We start from the raw sequence: 22,288 nt of genomic DNA on the forward strand, positions 1-22,288 counted from the left end.
TACTCAGGTACTTGTATAGTAGTCACTAGTGACTAGTCATCATTACAAAAATAGGATTTAAGAATTCGGTAAAAGTATACTATACTATAAATTCAGTGTGAAGTATTGTATTCAGGCCACAGCATATTATGTCATTCATACATACATTAAAAACTAGTGATTTTTATGATTTAGTTTATGTATATACTTAATAGAAAATAAAATAAATTAACCAACTAACAATAATGACATTAACAACCAGGAGATTGTAAATAATTACATTTAATTATACATTCAGTAAAATGGGACACAGTTAATAAAATACTTATAAAGATTTAAAAATACTTGAAAGATTAATGTATTAATTTTAACTAAGGTACATCAGCTGTGAACAATGGTGATATTAGACAGATTAATACAATTTATTAATTATCATTAAACGTGATGAACAATTTTTTATTTTCTTTAATCAAAGTTAGTTAATTAATAGTTAACACAGGAGCAGGAAAAATAATGAAACATAATATTCCTATATTGTTCTAGTAAATTTGTTTTTTTCCATCTATTAAACTGTAATACATTATGTTGCTTACAAAATTATTTCATATTTGTGAATACAAACATACAAATATAAAGGTGACATATTTTTGAAATAAAAAAATTAAATATATTAAACAATAGAAAAAAAAAAAAATAAAGTGTTAAAAGTAACATTTTTAAGCATCTTTACCATTTTCGACTGGCTGTTCAGTTTCCATTGGTTCTGGTTCTTTTTTCTCTTCTTCCTTAGGTGGCGGAGGTTCCACTTTAGGTGCTGGCTTTGGTTTATATAAAACTTTGCTTATATTCTCTTCTATACTATGTTTCTCTCTAACAAATTCATCTAACTTGATCGGAATGTCTTTATATAAAGGAGATGCAGTTACTTTGGCTGTCTTTTCGTCCAACCAACTCTTGGCATTATTAAGTGTTTCAGACAACTTGTCTACTTCAGCACTGTCTAAGTGGTTGAACTGCTCACTTCCTTTACGAAATGCATCAATATCTCTTTCAGCTTTTGAAATTAATTGGATAGCTTGATCTCTAACAGATGGGAAAGTTGTGTACTCTACTTTACGTCTCTTGATGGGTTCACCAACCATTTTTAACAAATCCAATTTCTCTGTATAAATATTTTTAATACATTCTTCGCCTTCTTCGTACAGCCAAGATTCCAGGTCTTCTAACTGTTTAACAATTTTTTGTTTATCAGCATCTACTATATAGGAGGCTAAATCTTCTTCACTAGAAACTCTACTTCTCATATCATAAATGTATTCTTCAAGACTGTTACGAACATCAATTCTTTCTTTCTCCTGGCGATCAGACGCAACCATTTTACCTTCTTGCTCAATATAGTTATTTAAATCCATAGTCGAATAACCGTGAGTCAAAGATTCAATACGTAAATCAATAGTTTTTGTAACAGATTTTTTCTTTTCTTCTTTTTTTTCTTCAGGTTCAGTTGGCTGAGGTTCAGTTTCATTTGATTCCATAGGTTCAGAAGGTGGAACTTCTTCTACTAATTCAGATTTCTCTAAAAGTGTAGCACTACTAATGCTGAATATACCATGTAAATTAATTCTGGCTTTAACTTTAACTTTTTGGCTTGCTCCGTCAGCTGTAGGTTTGACATCACGAACAGTGAATTGACCAATATAACTATCTGCATAAGGGATAGGGCCAGAGTAATGAGCTTTAACAGTAAATGGAGCTAATCTGTAGAAAGATAACATTTTAGAAAATGGAACAGCATGATTTTTAGGGAAAACTTCAGCACGACCATCATCCGAGTTATCAGCTGGATCCCATAGGAGTTCAATAGGAAAACTTTGAATATCAGTAACACTGAAATCTCTTACTCGCACAGCTGGTGATAGCATTGCACATTGTAAAGCACATCCTCGAGCCACGGCCTCATCTTGATTCAAAGTGGTGCTAGGTGTTTTGCCAAAGATTTTTTCTATTAAGTTCTTGATGTATGGAATACGACTGGAGCCGCCAACAATCTCTACAGAATAAATGTCATCTTTACTCAGCTTAGAATCCTTAAGGCACTGTTCTAATGTGACTTCAACTCTATTGAATAAATACATGGCTAATTCTTCAAATTCTGATCTTTTAATGTCAGCATGCACATCTTTATCATCCATGAAACACTCAATGTTCATTGGCAACTTAGTGGAATTAGCAGACATCTGCTTCTTAATCTTTTCAACTTCTGTCAACAATCTCAAAAACGCCCTTGCATTAGTTCTTGGATCAATATTATAACGGGACTTGAAGTCTTTACTGAAATGTTCAGCTAAAATGTAATCAAATTCTCTACCGCCCAATTGAGAGTCAAACGTACTAGCCAACATCTTCAATTTGCCTTTGTTGAACGCACAGATGAAAACTTGGAGGGAAGTGTATCCGCAGTCAACGAACACAACATTACGGGGCTTTTCTTCGGGGTTAGGAAGGTCCTGTTTATAGATACCATAGGACAGTGCCGTGGCAGAGGTTTCATTGAACAGACGCAGGACGTTGAGTCCAGCAATAGAGGCAGAGTCAAGCAATGCCTTGCGCTCGGCATTTGTGAAATAAGAAGGAACTGAAATGACACAATCATTTACCTTAGTCTTGAGCGATGACTCAGATATCTCTTTGAGTTTGGTCAGCAACATGCCGGTGATCTGCTCTGGGCTGAATGTTTGTTGTTCATTTAGATAGTTGACGTTAATTCCGATTTTGTTGTTGTCACCCTTGACCACGCCGAACTGCAGGTGTTTGAGCTCTTGTTTGACGAACGGGTCGTCGATGGTCCGGCCCAGCAATCGCTTGAAGCCATGCACGGTGTTCTTCATGTTGGTAACCATCTGATTCTTCGCAGCCACACCGATGATACGGTTCCTGGGGCTGAAGGCAACGCACGACGGCGTGGCCCGCAAGCTGTAATCGTTGGCGATCGTTTCGATGCCGCCGGCCCGGGCCACGGCCACATAACACGATTCATTGCCGAAGTCTATACCTATTACGGACATCGCGGCCATTTATTTGTGTAAATCGTACGGTGAGAAATTATCACGTGGATATGTCGATCAGTAGGTGTGCTCACGCCGTGAATGAGAAATAAAAAAAAATTATCGGCTTTTAACGCGCGGTCTAAAGAGGATTGAATTGATAACTAAGTAAACCGACGGAATGCTTGGCACAGCACACGCGATTCGGAGAGCCGGCAAACGTGAATCGATTAAGGGAATATTCTAGAACGTTCTACACATCGGATGACAAACAGTTTTGTGCCGGGTGGTGGGGGTGTATCGGGCGGCCTATATACAGTCGCCGCTTCGGCGCAGGGAGACAAACGTCCCGCCAATGGTTCGTGAAAAAATATCACACCAATAAGATAATAGTTTTTTGAAAAAAAAATTATCGATGTAAATATTAATACCGTAAAATTTTATGTGATTTGGTTTAAAATTTTATTAGATTTTTAAAATTTTGTAATTAAAAAAAAAATTGTACAATTTTAATTTCAAGGTTATCACCTCTTCCTCCGTTTAATCCATAGATAATAAAGATATTATAAAGATCTTTATTATCTATGGTTTAATCACAAAACAACGAATATTCTAAGACCGTGAATATTATCATGGCTCACATATTTGATATGATATTATTATTTATTGATAATCACAATTATGAAGTTCAACACTTTACACTATAATAAATAATAATTTAATTTAAATATTGATAATTAATTAAAAGTAAAAAAAGTACTAAAGTAGTCGAAATTAAAACATTGAATTCGAAAAATAGTTTTTAAAAATGATTAATTCCTAAATTTATAATCTTTTTTTTTTTTTATATTCAATTGTTTAATTCTATAAATTTAAACTAAACACAATGCCTTTACCTCCAGCTTTGGCTAAAAAGTTGGCAACTCGAGGAATACTTACTGAAAACGAAGGTAAACTATATACAAAAAGTGTATTGTTATATTATAATATTTTTTTTGGACTTTATTTCAAAAATTATTATCTATGCGTCTGCACATTAAGTTATATACATAGTTTACATGATTGTTGGATGAGTTTTTTCATTGGAGGAAGAAATTACATATTTGTGACACCTTTTAATATTTTAAAGCTTAAAACTTAAGCCATCAAGTTGCAACACCAGTTTCTTTTTAAAAATCTGGTTGATTTTCTGGGGAGTATGAATGATGATACCTCTCATTGATCAATAGGTTGGTATTGCCTTACAGTTGGGTATTGAACTTTATATAAAAAAAGTGTGGCAGTTTCGTTGATTGAAGGTTTATAACAATTAATTTGTGTTGAACCTGGGTGTACCGTGTACAAGTGATTATATACAGACTGATAGTATGTAAAGCTTGTATAATGTACCTATAGTTCTTTTAATTCAATTTTTACCAAATAAAACAAGCCCAATTTAACAATACTCACAGTAGGTAGTTTAAAAAGAAGAGTTTTATATAAAATAATTTTGATTGGTAAAAATAAGTTAGAACAAAAAGATGGCCTCAGCAGATGAATTCTGGAATTGAATTTCTTTTGCTTGTATTTTAGACAAAGTTACTAGGTTAAGCAATTGTCTAATGTAAGTCTCTGGTTCTTAACTTCTGCTGAATAAAGAACGATTATGTTGTTAATCGATACGAGTGGACAGTTATGAGGTCGGAATAATAAAAGAGGACTTGGTTTCATTCATTTTGATTTTCTATTTAGTAAATCATTGTGAGAGAGTATTCAAATGATTTTGTAGTTGGAGGGCTTGATGGACAATAAAGCAGTATCGTTAGCATATGTTTCAACCACAATATTTTTTGATATGGTCAGGTCTAACTAATATAGTATAGTATATCTCACCATTCTTATATTATAGTTATAGGAATGGTACAATATCATTGTCTTGAGGAACTCCTGCAAATCTTTGTTTGAGCATTTATTTTTTTTTGGAATATATGAACTAATGTATATAAGTATATGATTTTAAGAAAGGTTATAAAAATTGTAGTTCTTTATCAAAATAATATTAATCTTTCTTGGTTTTCATAGGTTAAGTATTCATAATTCAACTAAATATTTATTGTACACTCGTTAACATAAAAAGAATTATGAAGCTTATGTAATTTCAACCTAAATATTTGATTAAAGTAGTTAATGTAAATTATTAAATGTATTATTATATGTAATTCTGAAATATTATATTCCTATGAACAGTAATAATATTTTTATTATACTTTAGCTAAGAATAATACAAAAGAAGTTGAAGAAGAAGTAATTGCAGAATGTTATGATGACATTGATGATACAAATGATAACTCAGGTTCAGATTCACAAGATAGTGATGAAGAAAATGATAAACCAGATCCTAAAATCTTAGATAAATTCAAAGTATGTACCTATTGATGATTATATAGTAAAAAATAGTTACATGTGTATAAAATATAAGTGTAGTTTATTTAATTGTTTGTGATAGGGTCATCATGGTTGTCCAAATAAGTCAAATGTATATCATGAATGCACTAAGTATTGTGAACAGCGATGGAAAAATGGTATCAAACGACCAAGGAATGGATATTTAAAATCTAGAAATGCTATGTTAGAAAAATTCCCTTTACCTAAAAATTGGCATGAAGTTTATGATCCTGGAACGTAAGAAATATTTACTTTATTTACTTCTTATTATCAAAATACTTTTAAGATCCGTTAATTCATATATTTAAGCTTGTATAAATATAAATATGATTTATCCATTCAATCCAATTATACGGTTTGTTAAATTTGTTTAATGTTATAATATAGTGTATGTATATTATATGTATTTAAAACATTAAGTATTAACTATATTATATATTATTTATTTTATACATTCAATTAAATTTTTTTTTTTTTGACATATTATGTCTTATGGCTGGGGGTCATTCTGTTAATTTGTGTGACACCGAGAATGTTACCAATCGAGATGGTGATTGTTTAAAGTAACCAGTTGCTATGTAAAAATTAAAAAATATTGTATTAACGGTAGGTAATTTAATTTACCTACAGTTTAATCCTTTTCTCCTCGTATCTAATATCTAATCGACATTGACATTCTTATATCAACTGTATTCAGTAGGAACAAGACCAATGTATCTACATGTAGTGTAGATATAATTTAGTTTTTTATTAGTCTTATCAGTAATTTAATGATTTTCATAATATCATCAAATTTATTTAATAATTAATATTTAGTTTTAATTAGATTATTATCAACTAGTAGTGTTATTATTATTTATTACTTATTAAAAATAACATTAATATTTACTTCTTAATAATTATCTATAGAGATTTTTATTAATTATAAGCTATTGATTAACTTAAAAAAATAATGAGTATTAATACATTAAATATCCATTATTCAACAATTTAATGTTTTTTTTCTAAATAACATTTTATTAGATATATTAATAATATTCATTATCTTTTTTAGTGGCAGATTTTATTATTGGGATGTAGTGAATGATTCAGTTTGTTGGCTACCTCCTAGCCACCCTCGTTCAATTGTTACTGATTCTGTTGCACAATTTCGGTTTGAACGTCATGCTATAATGCAAAATATGGATAAAAAGACTTCAGATTCAGAGGTAAGTAATTGAATTATAAAAAAATATTGTAGTCTGACATCTTTTTGAATTATTATAGTTACATTATAAATTGAATACATCAAACAAGCAATTATTACTTAAAATATTAAATTAGTTGATGCTTTTACTTTTGTAATTTCATAAATATGTAAGTATGAAGTTTTTTAAATATTACTTAATATAATTTTAGAGTAGTAGTGATGATAGTGAGGATGAACGACAAAAAAGAAAAAAAAATCCTATGCCACCGCCTGTTCAAGAAATCCGTGCTAAAGAAGTGAGATATGATCGTGAACCAAAACGTAAAGATCCTCCAAGAAGAGTAACAAAACACAATGATCTTGATCCTATGGATCCAGCTGCTTATTCAGATATTTCCAGGTAATATTCAATACCAATAAAGTATGTGCTGTCAATGTATTAAATTCCACTAGTTATTTATTATATTAGCTAGTGAAGTTTTGACAAACTATTTTACATTTATATACATATTATGTATTATACATTTATACACATATAATATCAGATTATATATTTTATCAATTATATTTATTTACTTATAGGGGATCTTGGAGTGATGGACTTACCGTTGAAGCAAAATCTGGGGTGGACACAACTGCCTCTGGACCATTATTTCAAATGCGTCCATACCCTAGTCCAGGTGCAGTTTTACGAGCTTCATCTGGCCAAACCAAGCGTAAATAAAATAAAAGAAACTGTATTCATCGTCTTAAATTTTTATATTTAACTCAAAATTCAAATTATAAATAAAAATCAAATAAATGTAATAATTAGTTTAACCGTCATTTTTAATTTCAACAAAAGTATATTTTGTTAATTTAAACATTTAAAAATTACTAGTTACTACTTTCTATTTCAAGAATTACACATGGAGTTAAGTCTAAAAATGCTGAACAAATTAAAGATACAATTTTTTGATTAATGAGATATTCGAATAAACGATTACGCATTGTGTGTATTATGAATGTTGGGTGCCATTGATCCTTCTCTATCAACATTTTTATTTTTATGAGTCCTTTTTCTAAGTTTTGATATGAAAAATGATCTGATGTATTTTCGTTTGTGATTATAACAAATATACAAGCTTCTATAGTGTTGTAGTATAAACATTGTCCAACTTCACGGTCTTTCTGATAGTCTCTATAGTATTCTGACTTGAAGCAATATTTTTCATTGACAGATTGAAAATGTTGATCCCAATATATTGGTAAAGTAGTTGTTCGAGAATATAATATAATATTCAGTTTTTCAAATTCTCGCTTTCTTATATCTTTGATATTTTTATGAAGTTTTACAGCAGTTGGATGTTTAACTTGGAGTGATTCTGACTCTTTTGTCTTATTCTGTAAAAAATAAAACTACTATGAGTAACTATTTCATAGAATTACTTGTTATTAAGGTCAAATTATATAAAATTACCTGTGTAAAATGACAAACTTTAATTGTACATCCTATGTTTTGAAATTCATTTTCAATAATACCTCTTACTCTTGACCAATTTAATCCGTCTAAACCACAACCAATACGTGGGATGGCTAATTTTTTGACATCATGTTTTACAATAAAATCACGTAATTTTTTAATGGCTGCAGTTATACTATCATATGTTGGTTTTTTGTTACTACGTTCTTTTGTAATTAAATAGTAAATATATCGATCATTCTGTTGTAAATACGCTACAGTACCAACATCAGGTCTTTGGTCCATCAGTTCACCAACTCTTCCAAACACTTGCCTAAATCATATTTAATTAATATATAAATTAAAAATATTAATCATGGATTATATTATTATGTCATTAAAATTATTATTCAATAACTTGAAATGTATGGCGATACCAGCACTCATTCGCATATCTTGAGCCACACAATGTCCTAAAGAATACTCTTCAGGCATATCAAATAAGAACACATCAATTTCTTCAATAACTTTGTCTTGGACAATTTCCGATTCGAGTTCCATGGATATGAATTTCAGATATTTGTTTTGTTTTAAGTCTTATTTCTGTAACATTATATGATTAAAATTAATATAATGTCTTAATAATGTTGGTCTGGTTCATAACCCTTAAAAAATTACATACATTAATTTTAGGTGCTAGATATAAATGAAAAATCTCACAGTTGCAGTTTACAGTCTTATTTCTGTAACATTATATGATTAAAATTAATATGTCTTAATAATGTTGGTCTGGTTCATAGCCCTTAATAAATTACATACATTAATTTTAGGTGCTAGATATAAATTAAAAATCTCACAGTTGCCAGCAATCACTAGATTAGACTAGCCTAGTTGAAATAGATTGACAGTGCCTAACAATTAATAAGTACATTATGTTCTACACTAGATTAAAAATTTGTAGAAAACCTAACAGATATTTCTAATTTTTAAGGATATCAGTTAAAACTTGTAAAAGATATTAGTTTTATTAAATATTATGAACTGAATTGTATAATGCAATACCAGTAAGATATATTAAAGTAAATCTCCAAACAGTATTACTTATGACTACCTAATGAGGGAGGTATTTAACATCCCTATTTATTAGTCATTTTGCTTCTTTTTTTTTTTGGCAAATTTAATCCATAATATAAATACACAACACAATACAATCTAATATCAATAATAGATACCTAGGCAATTGTTAAATTAATAAAATAACAATATTAATTATATAGAATTAGGACATCAAAAAAGTTTCAATTATGTAACTTTTAAAAGGTGTTGTTTTAATAATAAAATAAGAATAATTATTGGTAAATATTATTGTCTTAATTTAATAATTTATTATTAACTATTATTGTAAATGATTAATTAAAAAACTTTAAGTACATACCTTATCTGATTCGAAAATCGAAATGATGATGGAAACAATTTTTTCACGGAACGACAATATAGGTAGATTGATAACTATTAATATTTTCAAATAGTCTTTTAAAGTAAATAATATTTTTTTTGCGATAAATTATGCAAGTAATAACGACGAAATTTGCGGTCTGAATTTTATTGTAAAGCATAGAATAAAGATATTATAGATTGGACTGAGCAATATAATTGTAGTGGATAGTGAATACCGAAACTGTATAGTGATTACTGATTAGTGTGTAGTGTGTACCGGTACCGTCCGAAATTAAAAATTAAATTTAACATTTAAACGGCACAAGTTGTTATCAATAAAATATGAATCATTGTTAAAATTAGTAAATATCTCGTATATATTATACGTCCGTGCCCCGTGGTAAATACCAACAACTTTCTGGCAAACACGGATATAGATAGCATCCATATCCGTGCTACTATTTAAATCGTGATCCGTGCTGATCACTGACATTATGCAGGAGTCTCAACTCTAATTATTTGAAATAGAACAATGAATAATAATTTATTGTACTGAGAACTAAGTACTAACTATAGATCTCGATTAATAATTCTCAGCAATCTTTAGATATTATCGGTTATCACGAACAAAATATCCATTTTATATTTTAATAAATATACATATAAATTTTATATTATAGTCTGTACTCTGTAAGAAAGAAAATATGTTGTGAATACTAATGTTGGTTATTATCACGATTAAAGATTACCTGTATTGTTATAATATGATATTAAAAAATTAGAATTGAAATAAAAATATTATTATTATTATTTAATAATTTAAAATAATAAGTAGGTATGTAATAAATTTCAAAACATTGTTAGTTGAGTGTAATACTTATTAATACCAAATATAAGAAGACAACGTCAAATATTTAGAAGTATAATATAGTGTTATTCTATAGATTTGAATAGGTACCAAAACCTCAAATTTAATTCTATTAATAGAAATATTCAAATACATTATAATCAGTGGCGGATCCAAGGGGTAATAGGGTAATTACCCCTCCCATGAGCTTATTATATAAAAATGTATTACATTTTGACTGTGGCAGATTGACACAATTGATGTTGGGAGTGCAGTCGTTATAAAAGTTGACCACCCACATATATTTTAAACAACACCACTCTTAAAATTATCAAAAAAAAATAAAATCATTTAGATACATAATACATAGGTTATATTACACACACACACATATATATACATAATAGTGATTATTTATGTATTTCATATATTAAAAATATAATAAGAAAATTATAACATTAAGTGTAATTATTGGTACAATAGATTTGAACGCAGCAAATATTAGATCTTGATCCATATTTATTAATTGCCTCATCCATATTTATTTCTATGTCTAGGTTGCAGGAAATTACCATGAGATAATCTAGTTTTGCCTCTCTCATAGTTGAACGTAAATTAGTTTCAATTACTTTAAGTTTTGAAAAACAACGTTCTTCTCTAGCTGACGTTGGAGGCAATGTACAGATTTCCTTATAAGCCAAGCTTAAATTAGGAAATGCTGAGCCCATGCCCATTTTGCTCAATTTTTGCAATATATCTGATAGGTACTTGCAGTACGCCTTCAAAACCTTCATCTGTAATTGAGTCATCTTCATTGTCTATGTCAAACATTTCAGATTCTGCAGATGTCTCATCAACTTTTGCAGGATCCATCTTTCATTAAACTGTTAAAATTTGAAGTAAATAATTGATACTATGTGCTTAAGTTTTGTTTGTCAATGTTAAATTCTGATAACCAATTTCAAATATAATTGAAGGAATTAGTTACAGGTGTTTTTTAGTTTTACAGATGTTCTGGAGAGAAAAAGAAAATATTATTAAAATATTTTCTGAATTGCTGTAACGATTTCGATGTTGTTAATAGAAATGTCTAGAGTGATGTTGTACACTTCACTTATAAATCGATTTTTTGCATAGAGGCATAGATTATAATATTATATATTATTATTATTCAATAAATAATCACAAATTATGGTATCTGGCCTACTATGGATATTGATTAATGATATATTTTTGTTTATCAAAACAGAACTCCAAAAAAAAACCTTAAAAAAAATGTCTGTTTCTATAGGTACTCAATTTTAATATTTTATACAATTATTTAATTGAAAAAATGTTAGTGACATACACATGGGTATTGGGTACACATAACCAGCACGATAACACTATTTGCTGCGACAATACTACTGTTCTACTGTTAATTTGTACCTCTGCTCATTGAGCCAATTTATCTAATTAAAATAATAAGAATTTAAATTCGTTTTTGAATAAATATAATTTTGAGCTAAATCAACACGGCACCAAGCTGTGAGCTGTCTATAATATTAAATTACATCATAAAAATAAAAAATATCAACATATAAAACACTACGTGTGGCCAAAATTGTTAGTTTTCAATCAAACGCATAATTTCCAATTACTACATTAACGTCACCAACAATTATATGGATGCCTAATTTTTTTTTTTAATATAGTTATTTTTTAGGTAGAGGTTCTTAAATGTATTAGTGCTAGCTATTACATGAAAATTTTGGTTATTCATTCGGCATTCACTCTTTAAGATCCTCGAATGAAGCATATTGATTTTACATGTATGTTTGAATGTTATTAGAGCTTACACAACTTATAGTAGATCGAATATAAGCTTCGATTTTGAATATTGGTTGGATTTAGTTGGTACTTTTGTGTTCAATATTTTTCAAATTAATAAAGGTTAACTACCAAAGTAGGTACCGTAAAACACCGTGATTAGGGTCAATTTCAATTTTTTTTTTCCATATAAAAGATAACATATCTCTTGATGGTATTCAATGTAAAAAAACACATTTACTTAAGAAGTTTTTTTTATATTTTTTAAAAAAGCTAACCCTATTCGTATTGTTTTAGGGGTCACCTGTTTATTATGCCTAATAAATCTATTCATACCACAGCTGAGTTGAATAGGGTCATCATATATGTTTTTAAACTATGCTCCAGCAGAATTTTTTACGTTTTCATGCATGTACATTCATTATAGTGCGGCTAGCGAAATTAGAAGGGTAGGTAATCGTCACGCACCTAGTGGCTGTTTTCGTGAAAACCAGGGGTTCTTAAGAGTTTTTTTTTCACGAATGTATATTATAATATAAACATTTTACGCGGGGATGGTATTAGTAGAAACCCTGAAGGAAATTTGCCACCGGGAGCGTGACGGTAGCACTTCTAATTTTACTGGTCGCACTATAGGTAATAGGTATCACCTTAGATCCTGTGTGTGAAAACTGGCCCCTCACTGACGATAGTACATAACATGGTTGTTGTGCATTTCAAATATGAAATAAGTAGAAATCATTTTAAAGTAACTCAATACAACTTTAATCTAGTATTATAAGTGCGTATTTATGTTATGTAAGAGATAAAAGCTATCAGGTTCCTTTTGATTGGAAGAACTCTAGTTAAGCTAATCAGAATAAATAATAGCATGTACAGAATTTGGTGTGTTGTGTATATATATCAATATCATACTAATATAATTTCACACTGTACTTAAATATAGTACTACAATTTATCAACATTGTTTTACATAGAACAAAATATAATAGTACTTAAAATAACTGCTAGTTTGAAAATACCATTTCATTTTAAATAACAAACATTGGTGAACTTTCTCCTATAAAACCAACATTCAGAGCTTGAAATACAAAATGTTCAGATCAGTCATGTTAGGCATTGTTAAGATTTGTCTCAAGTCCTTGACTTGATTACCATGATTGATATGATATTAAACATTTGAACTGACAATTAAACACTCCAATAACCAATTTTGCACTACAGCATGCACAAGCTAATAAGATAATGGCAAGTTTATGCAATTATAGGAGAATGTTTATATTATGTAACAAGGAATAACGGGATAGTTTCATTTTAATAATTGTATTTGTTGGTAATTATCAGATTAGGCAGTCTTTATTATACTAGTAATTTGGAGATTACGTATTATCTAATTTATACCCTACACAAAATATTGATATTAAAATCATTTCTTTATACATTCGTGATGAATTATAAGTGTAGGCATTAAATAGTGATAACTCCCATAAGTCTTAATTTTAATGATAATGTTGGTAGGATTCATTTAGTGTATGATTCCAGTCCCAAGCTAAATATTCATGTTCAAAATCCACACCTTCTGGCAAAAATTATATTAGTTGGACCAAAGCACTTATCACATAATAAATAGGAGAAGATAAAAATATCATAATGACTAAGTATTGATTAAGGGAATAAAAAAATAAGCCACATAATTAAAACAATTGTTTTATTTAACCATCAGTTTTTGAAATACAAACAGCCAAGAGAATCTGAAAAATAAAAATTCAACATTAGTAAAAAAAATATGGAAATATTTAATATAACGTTTAATTCAAGCATTTTGTCATTATTCTATTTAAGATGAAATTAGATTACTCAAAAAATCAATTTAAAATGTTACCACCAACAATAATAATTCTAAATCTATACTTGTTATTCTAAATTAAAATTAATATCGTGTTCACATTTGCCTAATATTGACAATATATATGATATAAAGACAATCTCAAATCAAATGTTTATTTTCTTTTGCACACCCTTAGGAAGGTTTATGTTAGTAATACAACAATAACCCGCTGGAGCCTGCATAACATACTTATAATTTATGCTCAAAATATAAAAAATTTTCCAATGTAGTACTCCAAGTTGGGTTAATTCCAAATTAACAGAAATCTATCAGACATAAGAAAATCTGATACATACTAAAAATAAAATTAAATTGAGCGTATTCAAAAATTATTAGTAGTATTTATTTATTTTAATAAATGTACACATTTGCCTAATACAGCTAATATATATCTATAAAAACTATCTCAAATCAAATGTATATTTTCTTTAGCACACCCTTAGGAAGGTTTATGTTATAAAACAATAACCCGCTGGAGCCTGCATTATTTTGGTTCGAAACTAAGGCAAAATACAATATAGGTTGAACACTTACAACTTATCTTAGTTGAATAGTCCGAAGCCCATATCATCATCAGATTCATTATCAGATTCTTCTTTCTTTTCCTCTTTCTTGGCAGCTATAAAAATAAATTTAAGAAAATTGAAAAACTGTATAATAAAATAATCAATAAAAAATAAACTTACCTTTTTCTTCAGATGCTGCTGGTGCTGCTGCTCCAGCTCCCGCAGATGCTGCTACGGCGGCACCAGTTGGTACGCTAGCTAATTTAGATCGGCCTATATACAATTAAGTAAATTATTAAAACATTGTAAGTAAAATATTTAATTATAATTTTTAATCAGATAAGAATAGTTAATGAAAAAATAATTCAAATTGAGCATTACACTATTGGATAAAATTAAAACAATGAAAGTTATCTTCTCCAACTAAAATTAATTCAAAAATTATCTAAAAACATTATAGAACATTGCATTAGAAACTAAGTAACCCAAGATTTGTTTATAGTACTTGTTCTCAACATTTTTTTTTTTTAAAAATATTAAATTTATATTTACCACTCTCAATAACTTCATCGACATTTTTGCCCTTCAGTTCTTTGAGAACGAGATTAGCTTTAGCTGCGTCAGATTCGATACCGACAGAACTTAGGATCTTTTCAATATCATCATTGGATGGTTCTTTTCCACCAAGGGAAGCTAACAGGTATGCAGCCACGTAACGCATTCTAAAATATAATAAAAAATAAATAGTAAGTAATAGAAATGTTGATATAATAAGTAAGGATAATTTTATTTATTCTTAGCATTCAGATATATCGATCATCAATATAATATCAGGCGAAAGATGGTATCAAAATTATTCATCATAAGCAAAAATCAATTCATAACATAATTATTTATAGGAGAGTATCTAGCATATTAAACATAAAATAAATTGCTATGTACAGATGGGCTTGAAGGCTTGTTGCTATAAAGCAATGTCCCCGGACATCCGTTTAATGTACTTTTGCAGTAAGTTACCAATATCTGATAAATGATATTTATAATGAAATATCCAAATCAGAGAAATCTGCCAAACACGAAAGATGACAATAATTTACATAGCAAATATGTAATGATAATGTAAATACCTACTTAATGAACTTGAAAAATATAAAATTTAAAATGCTTTCAGAAAATAAAATTCATCAATTTCTATCAGCCGAAAGATGGTATTAAAATTATTCATCATCAGCAAAAACTAATCAATATAGAATTAGTTAAATATGACTATACTATTTGATAACTATAATATTAAAATTAAAAATAAAATAAATCATCATGTACAGATGGGCTTGAAGGCTTGTTGCTATAAAGCAATGTCCCCGGACATCCGTTTAATGTACTTTTGCAGTAAGTTACCAATTTCTGATCAGAAATATTTATATTGAAATAGTCAATCAGAGAAATCTGCTAAAAATTTTATTTAATAATCTAAAGAATATATATACAAATCATTGATAACCCTTAAAATTACTCTTGATAAATAACAGTAAATAATCTTAGTTTAACATAATATATTTACATATATTAGAAAGGTTAAAAATAAATTAATAGAATTACTGTTAACTACTTTAACATTATTGTTTAATATAATTAATCAGTTAACACATTAGCATCAGGTTTCAGACCCGAAAGATGGTATTAAAATATTGTGAATCATCATAAAAATATTTATTATATTCTGTTACTTAACAATTTGATTTAACTTATTATTGGTATAGATACCAATAAATTTCAGTAAACACATTAGCATCAGGTTTCAGACCCGAAAGATGGTATAAAATATTGTGAATCATCATAAAATGTTAAATAAATAATACTATTATCAGGATAAAAGTTAACATCAGAATTCAGACCCGAAAGATGGTAAATAAAAATAATCTCATCATTTAATAGTATTCAAAATAAACCAGTTTTTTCATAGAACCTTTGTTATTATGTAACCAATTATTTACTTAAATTGCTTTCTAGTTAAGAAAAGTGTCATCAGAATAAAAGATTTTCTCATCATAAACTATCAGTCGAAAGATGGTGATATTTTATCATCACAGACACATTCATTCAATGTTTTAAATTATGAGATATACATACACATATTTGAACGTTATTTATTACTTAAGATAATAAAGTACTATTAATGCTGAAAAATATAATATCCCCAAAGGAGTGACCAACACACTTGGACAGTTGAACCATAAGTGGTTTTGCAAGACGGTCTATGTCCAATTGATTGGATCTATTAAAAAGCAGTGTTGTATTTACAATTAAAACAAATTAAGTTAATTGTTTATGATGCGATTAAACTAGACCTACTAAAATTTTAACTTTTAAAACTGAAAGCAGTGACAGCCGAATAGTACTTTCAGTCTACGTATTAGAATAATATAAGACAACAAAGATAAATCTTGAATGTTTGTGAACTGATTAAAGATTTAACTTCGTCTAAAATATAATAAGCTGAATCAAGTTCATGTTCTTTTGTCAAATTTGCAGTGTATTATAATTTTGTCAATCAAAAACTAATTCCAACAAATCAGAATTATAGCATATTTACAAGGATGTAACCAAAATTAGGTGATCCTTCACACGTGGTATTGGAGTTCGTCGCGTCAACAGATTTCACAAGCGTGAAGCCGTGAAGGTGAGATGGAAAGTCACGAACAAAACGATAATAAAAATCAAAGGAAATAAAACATAATGATTATTAAAAAAATATACGTACTTAAGTCTGTTGGACACGAAACGTGAGCTGGCTGCTGGCAAAACGTGGAAAATGTGTGTACTGCTCAAACACTTGTACAGCTTTTGAAGTCAAAAGACTTGTAAATGAAGTAGAAACATAGCTCTAGCATTCAGACTATGCAACAGCTAACCAGTGTTACCAAATAGTTGAAGTTATAAAATGATACCAACTTAAATAAAGTACGGATCTCTGCGCATCAATAATCAATAACAAAAATAATAATATATAATAATAAAAAAAAATATTTTTATAAAGTTACTAAAAAAAGATAAAATATTTAAAATCATATATTAGTCCATGGCAATTACCCATATTTATCATTTATTCTTTAAATTTGGTTGTATCAAAAAACAAACAGATAAATCTAGTATCTACAACTTAAAACCGTCGTGGTTGTATTCCACGATTAAGATAGTCTTTATTTATTATCATATAATATTCTGGGGTTATATTATTACATGTGCACCGTACACTATAGAGTTACTCTATGCCGTACACGCGGTAAATTTGATTATTCATGATAACAGTAGTACACACTATTATACTACACAATATGAATTAAATTCTAAATTTTATTATTTCTTAATTCATATTTGGATTTTGACGTTTTCGTACCAATAGTGCCAAATACACTACACTATTCATAATAATACCTTTTGTTATTTATTTACGTTTAAACATTAAATTTACTGTTAACCATCATTTTTATTTGCTTATTTATGATTTTTTTTTTTTTGGTTTAGCTTCTAGTTCCTAGTATTAATAGTTAATAATATAAATAAACCAAATTTACAATGAAACAATTGACAGATGACCGAATGAAAGTATTTTTCGAAAAATTGTCTAAATAGTAAGTTATTCTATTTTCATAATTCACATGTTATTATATATGACCTTTAATAAATACTTAAGTAAAAAAATTAACTTTTAGAATGATTTGTTTAAACATTAATGAGTTCAAAAATAATTATAAAATTGGTGTATGTATACTTTTTTTTTTATTTAGCATTGGTTCAAATATAAAATTATTAATTGATCGTTCAGATGGAAAATACTGTTTTCGAGAGAAGAAAGATCGAGTTTATTATGTGTCTGAAAAAGTATTAAATATGGGATCTATGATGAATCCTGACAACATAATAAGTATAGGCACATGTTTTGGAAAATTTACTAAGTCAGGAAAATTTAGAATTCATATAACATCTTTAGATTATTTAGCTCCATATGCTCAGGTAAAATGATTACTCTGTGTATACACTCATTAATTAAGCATATGAATTATACTTACAGCATAAAATGTGGATAAAACCTGCAGCTGAACAACAGTTTCTTTATGGTCATAATGTATTAAAGTCTGGTCTTGGGCGAATTACAGAAAGTACTACTCAATACCAAGGAGTTATAGTATTCTCAATGAGTGATGTTCCTTTGGTAAATATAATTAAACTAAGTAATATTATTCTTATGTTATATATTTATTCATTATTCAAATAATCCTTTAAACCATGTTGATTATGATTTTGAAAGAATTGAGTTATGATCAAATTATATATTCCCTCCTTTTATTCTCAAAGAAAACTTGAAACTTTATTTTCTAGTTACATTTTTCTTAATGTAATTGTTCTTGACGTTATTTAAAAACTTGGAAACTACTGAACCTATTAACATTAAATTTTGTATTTAATATATTACTTGAAACTGTGTTTTAACCTAATTTTTAATAATATAAGTGGATAGAAAATGGCTCACACATAAGTTTTTATGAATTTTTATATATTTTTATTTTTAGAATAGGTTAATTTTTTAAGGTATATTTTTCTTATAAATATTTATATTCAATATAATTATTTCAAAAATAGTGGGACAACAAATTTATAAAAATTAAAATAAGTTATAAAAAAGTATGCTTTTTTAAAATGCTCATAATGAAGTGTCCTAAATAAATGTTTTTAATTTAAAAAGCATTAAAAATAATTAAGTAAAACAAATTCTTTTGAATGTTAAAATTGTTGTAGAACAGAGACCACATATTTACATTTGTATGTATAATGTCTTAACATGAATAAAATAAATATCAAAAAGTAGCTAAATTGAAAACATAGTCTTTTCATGTATAATGTATTTTTATAATTTTATAACATTTTGAAAAAAATCTAAAACATTGTTTAGTAGTTACTAATTACTAAGGTAGTTTGGTTGGGACCGCTTGTTTTAATCTGGATATTAAGAATTTTTCGTTAACCATAATTTAGTTGTGTTTCATCCGTGTTGATCATTATTCAAGTGTAACTTATATTAATTAATATTTTAAATGCCAAAAATTAGTGCAACTCTATACTGAGTGCGCCGAAAGAGTGCAAGTCGGCTCGCGTATCCTCCTGCGTCTCTCTGCTATCGAAACCGGTTTCCCTATGGCAGAATGACGTTTGGGGTTGCGCAGTAAAACCGATTTAGGTTGCCGCCGACTTGCGCTCTCTCAGCGCACTTAGTATAGTTATATCTAGTAGGCTAAACAAATTTGTACATAATTATTTTAACTAAACATGGACAAATTCTTAAAAATATGAATTTTGTATGGACAAGTTCTTAAAAATATTAACTTTGTTTTTATTCTATTTGAATTAAGTAGATGATGTTCACATGTCATTTGTTAATCATAAATATTATAAATTTAATTCAAATAGGTATTTTATTTAATTTCAGGGTTTTGGTGTTGCAGCAAAAAATACTACTGAATGTAAGCACACAGATCCACTATCTGTAGTTTGTTTTAATCAAGCTGATATCGGTGAATTTATTCGATGTGAAGATGATTTAATATAATACATTTACTTGTATTATTGTTAGATATTTTATATATTTTTAATAAACAACTTATTGACGTTCCACATTTAAATATACTTACAATTTATTTTATAAAAACATCAAATAACATAGACTAAAAAATTAAATAAAATGTCATGAACCATATATGAAAGAGACCATCCAGTAATAGAATCTCAGAATATTAAAGTTAAAATTGTGTTTGAACTTTTAAGTATTATTTATTTATTTATTTAAATTTAAATAATAATTTTTAAATCTAATTTGTATTAGTAATAAAATACTGATATCGTCGATAGCCTGAGTCTATAAACAATTTTTGATATTTTGTTAATAATGTCAACTGTTAACAGCTCATATTAGCATTTTTCCTCTACAACTAAAAGCACAACAAATTCTATACCAGCATTAACAGATAATTATATAATATACAATGTAATTTGAGTTTAACTAAAAGCAAAAACTATATTAGTTATGAAATATAAATGAAACGTGGATATTATAATATCTCATGACTTATACAAATATTTACATTATGAACATTTAAAAAAAAAATGTTATTCAATCATTGAATCGTGTAAAATTATGGCTGGTTAAAGTTAAAAATTTTTTTAATAATGATGATATTATAAAACTATTTATTGAAGAAGTATATCCAAATTTATATAAATTGCTACGAGTAAGTTCCACAATACCTGTTAGATCGGCAACTTGCAAACTTTCATTTTTTTCAATGCGGCGATTAAAAACTTGTCAGAGAACATCAATACAACAAGAATGATTTTCATATTTATCAATATTAAATAAAGAAAGAGATGTAAATCTTATGTATTACATGTTAAGTAACAAATACTTTGGATATACAAAAAATTATTGACAAATTCTCTATACCTAATTGAAAATTAGTGTTGATTTAATATTGAATATTAAATTTATCTAAAGGTTAAAATATATTAATGTCATATGAATTTTTTTTTTTTAATAGCCATTCCATTTATTTTAATTATGGTGGTGTGGGATACCTGAAACTTTCTCTTTAACTTCTTGTATTTCTTTTATAGCTTTTGTACAGCCAAGTTCAAACTATGAGCAAAATAGTGTACATGCCTCCATTTGCATAAATAAATTGCCTTTGATATATTTGATGCATTTTCTGATGTACGAGCTTAAGACTCTATTTTCCAAACCCAATTCTTTTATGACTCTTAACAATTCACTTTTCAGATAATGGTATGTGATTCTGAGTACATAAAACAAGAGAGTAAGTATGACTTAAGCTCACGATTGTTGATTATAAAGTGTTGTAACTGCAATGTAACCCTCATTCTTTATAGATGTCCAACCATCAGTCGTAATACTAACAAAATGAACATTCGCTACTATATCGGACTATATACTTTATAGTATACATGCTTAATACTATATACTTAACTTTATAATAACAAAATCTTTGTCCTCGACAATACTGAATGGATAATATTTTTTAACTATTGTTTTAAGAACTCTTTATTATGTTTTGTACATTATGAACTGTTGGTCTATGTAAATTTAACGATGGTGTGTGAGTTTTAGAGTCAACAACCGACTAAAAAAAAAAAAATGTACTGTAATGAATTTGGTACTCATAGATCACAGTAAAGTAAAAATATTGTAATTTGGTTATGATGAAATTATTTTTTTTTCATTTGAAAAATAAAACATTTCGGTATATTAATTCATAATTTATTATTTAATAAAGGACCAATGAAATATTATTAATTATTATATTATGTTACATATCATTATAGGTAATAAGTATTTGAAGTTTCAATATAATAAGTAGGTACTGTAATATTGTCATTAAAAACTTAACTTTATACTAATTAAATAAAAAAAATTTAATTTGTAGTTAGCATTTTTTTTTTTTTTTTTTATCAAGCAGGTACAGGTATTTAGTTTATAATCTACCAATTAATTTATTACATTTTAACCATCAATACTTAATTAATACTTTGTGTGTAGGTAATTTACTTAAAAATACTCACTGAAGTAGATGCAAGATGATTTTCAATTGCCGTAGGGGCATCAACATTTTCTTCAACATGCATGTTAGAAGCAGGACGATGTTTACTCAATTCAA

The 22,288-nt window shown here is 27.8% G+C and overlaps 5 protein-coding genes across 7 annotated transcripts; 2 read left to right on the forward strand and 3 right to left on the reverse strand.

The window, feature by feature from the left end:
- Window positions 1-380: 380 nt before the first annotated feature.
- Window positions 381-3,292, reverse strand: LOC114121474 (heat shock 70 kDa protein 4). The gene has a single exon (XM_027983837.2). The coding sequence runs from the start codon at window positions 3,051-3,053 to the stop codon at window positions 696-698; it is 2,358 nt and encodes a 785-aa protein (XP_027839638.1). The 5' UTR covers window positions 3,054-3,292; the 3' UTR covers window positions 381-695.
- Window positions 3,293-3,688: 396 nt separating this feature from the next.
- Window positions 3,689-7,455, forward strand: LOC114121468 (polyglutamine-binding protein 1). Its single transcript, XM_027983828.2, has 6 exons — window positions 3,689-3,973; window positions 5,275-5,423; window positions 5,509-5,684; window positions 6,502-6,655; window positions 6,846-7,036; window positions 7,219-7,455. Exons 1-6 carry the CDS (start codon window positions 3,910-3,912, stop codon window positions 7,358-7,360), a joined length of 876 nt encoding a protein of 291 aa, XP_027839629.1. The 5' UTR covers window positions 3,689-3,909; the 3' UTR covers window positions 7,361-7,455.
- LOC114121472 (uncharacterized) lies at window positions 7,377-9,988 on the reverse strand. 3 transcript variants are annotated; one of them, XM_027983831.2, is made up of 4 exons: window positions 9,513-9,988; window positions 8,496-8,680; window positions 8,096-8,411; window positions 7,377-8,019 (listed from the first exon to the last, which is right to left on the reverse strand). In XM_027983831.2, the coding sequence occupies exons 2-4, from the start codon at window positions 8,636-8,638 to the stop codon at window positions 7,513-7,515; spliced, it is 966 nt and encodes a 321-aa protein (XP_027839632.2). In that variant the 5' UTR covers window positions 8,639-8,680; window positions 9,513-9,988; the 3' UTR covers window positions 7,377-7,512. The 3 variants fall into 3 exon arrangements, with proteins under 3 accessions (XP_027839632.2, XP_050059790.1, XP_050059791.1); XM_050203833.1 differs by lacking the exon at window positions 9,513-9,988 and adding an exon at window positions 8,760-8,779; XM_050203834.1 differs by lacking the exon at window positions 9,513-9,988 and having other exon boundaries at window positions 8,515-8,659.
- A 3,875-nt stretch (window positions 9,989-13,863) lies between these two features.
- On the reverse strand, window positions 13,864-17,493 carry LOC114121470 (60S acidic ribosomal protein P2-like). The gene is made up of 5 exons (XM_027983830.2): window positions 17,326-17,493; window positions 15,117-15,286; window positions 14,745-14,837; window positions 14,593-14,677; window positions 13,864-13,921 (listed from the first exon to the last, which is right to left on the reverse strand). Exons 2-4 carry the CDS (start codon window positions 15,283-15,285, stop codon window positions 14,601-14,603), a joined length of 339 nt encoding a protein of 112 aa, XP_027839631.2. The 5' UTR covers window position 15,286; window positions 17,326-17,493; the 3' UTR covers window positions 13,864-13,921; window positions 14,593-14,600.
- A 376-nt stretch (window positions 17,494-17,869) lies between these two features.
- On the forward strand, window positions 17,870-20,242 carry LOC114121469 (60S ribosome subunit biogenesis protein NIP7 homolog). Its single transcript, XM_027983829.2, has 4 exons — window positions 17,870-18,196; window positions 18,353-18,578; window positions 18,637-18,777; window positions 20,050-20,242. The coding sequence occupies exons 1-4, from the start codon at window positions 18,141-18,143 to the stop codon at window positions 20,167-20,169; spliced, it is 543 nt and encodes a 180-aa protein (XP_027839630.1). The 5' UTR covers window positions 17,870-18,140; the 3' UTR covers window positions 20,170-20,242.
- The last annotated feature ends 2,046 nt before the right edge of the window (window positions 20,243-22,288 follow it).

This window comes from Aphis gossypii, chromosome 3 (assembly GCF_020184175.1).
Source record: "Aphis gossypii isolate Hap1 chromosome 3, ASM2018417v2, whole genome shotgun sequence".
NCBI lineage: Eukaryota > Metazoa > Arthropoda > Insecta > Hemiptera > Aphididae > Aphis > Aphis gossypii.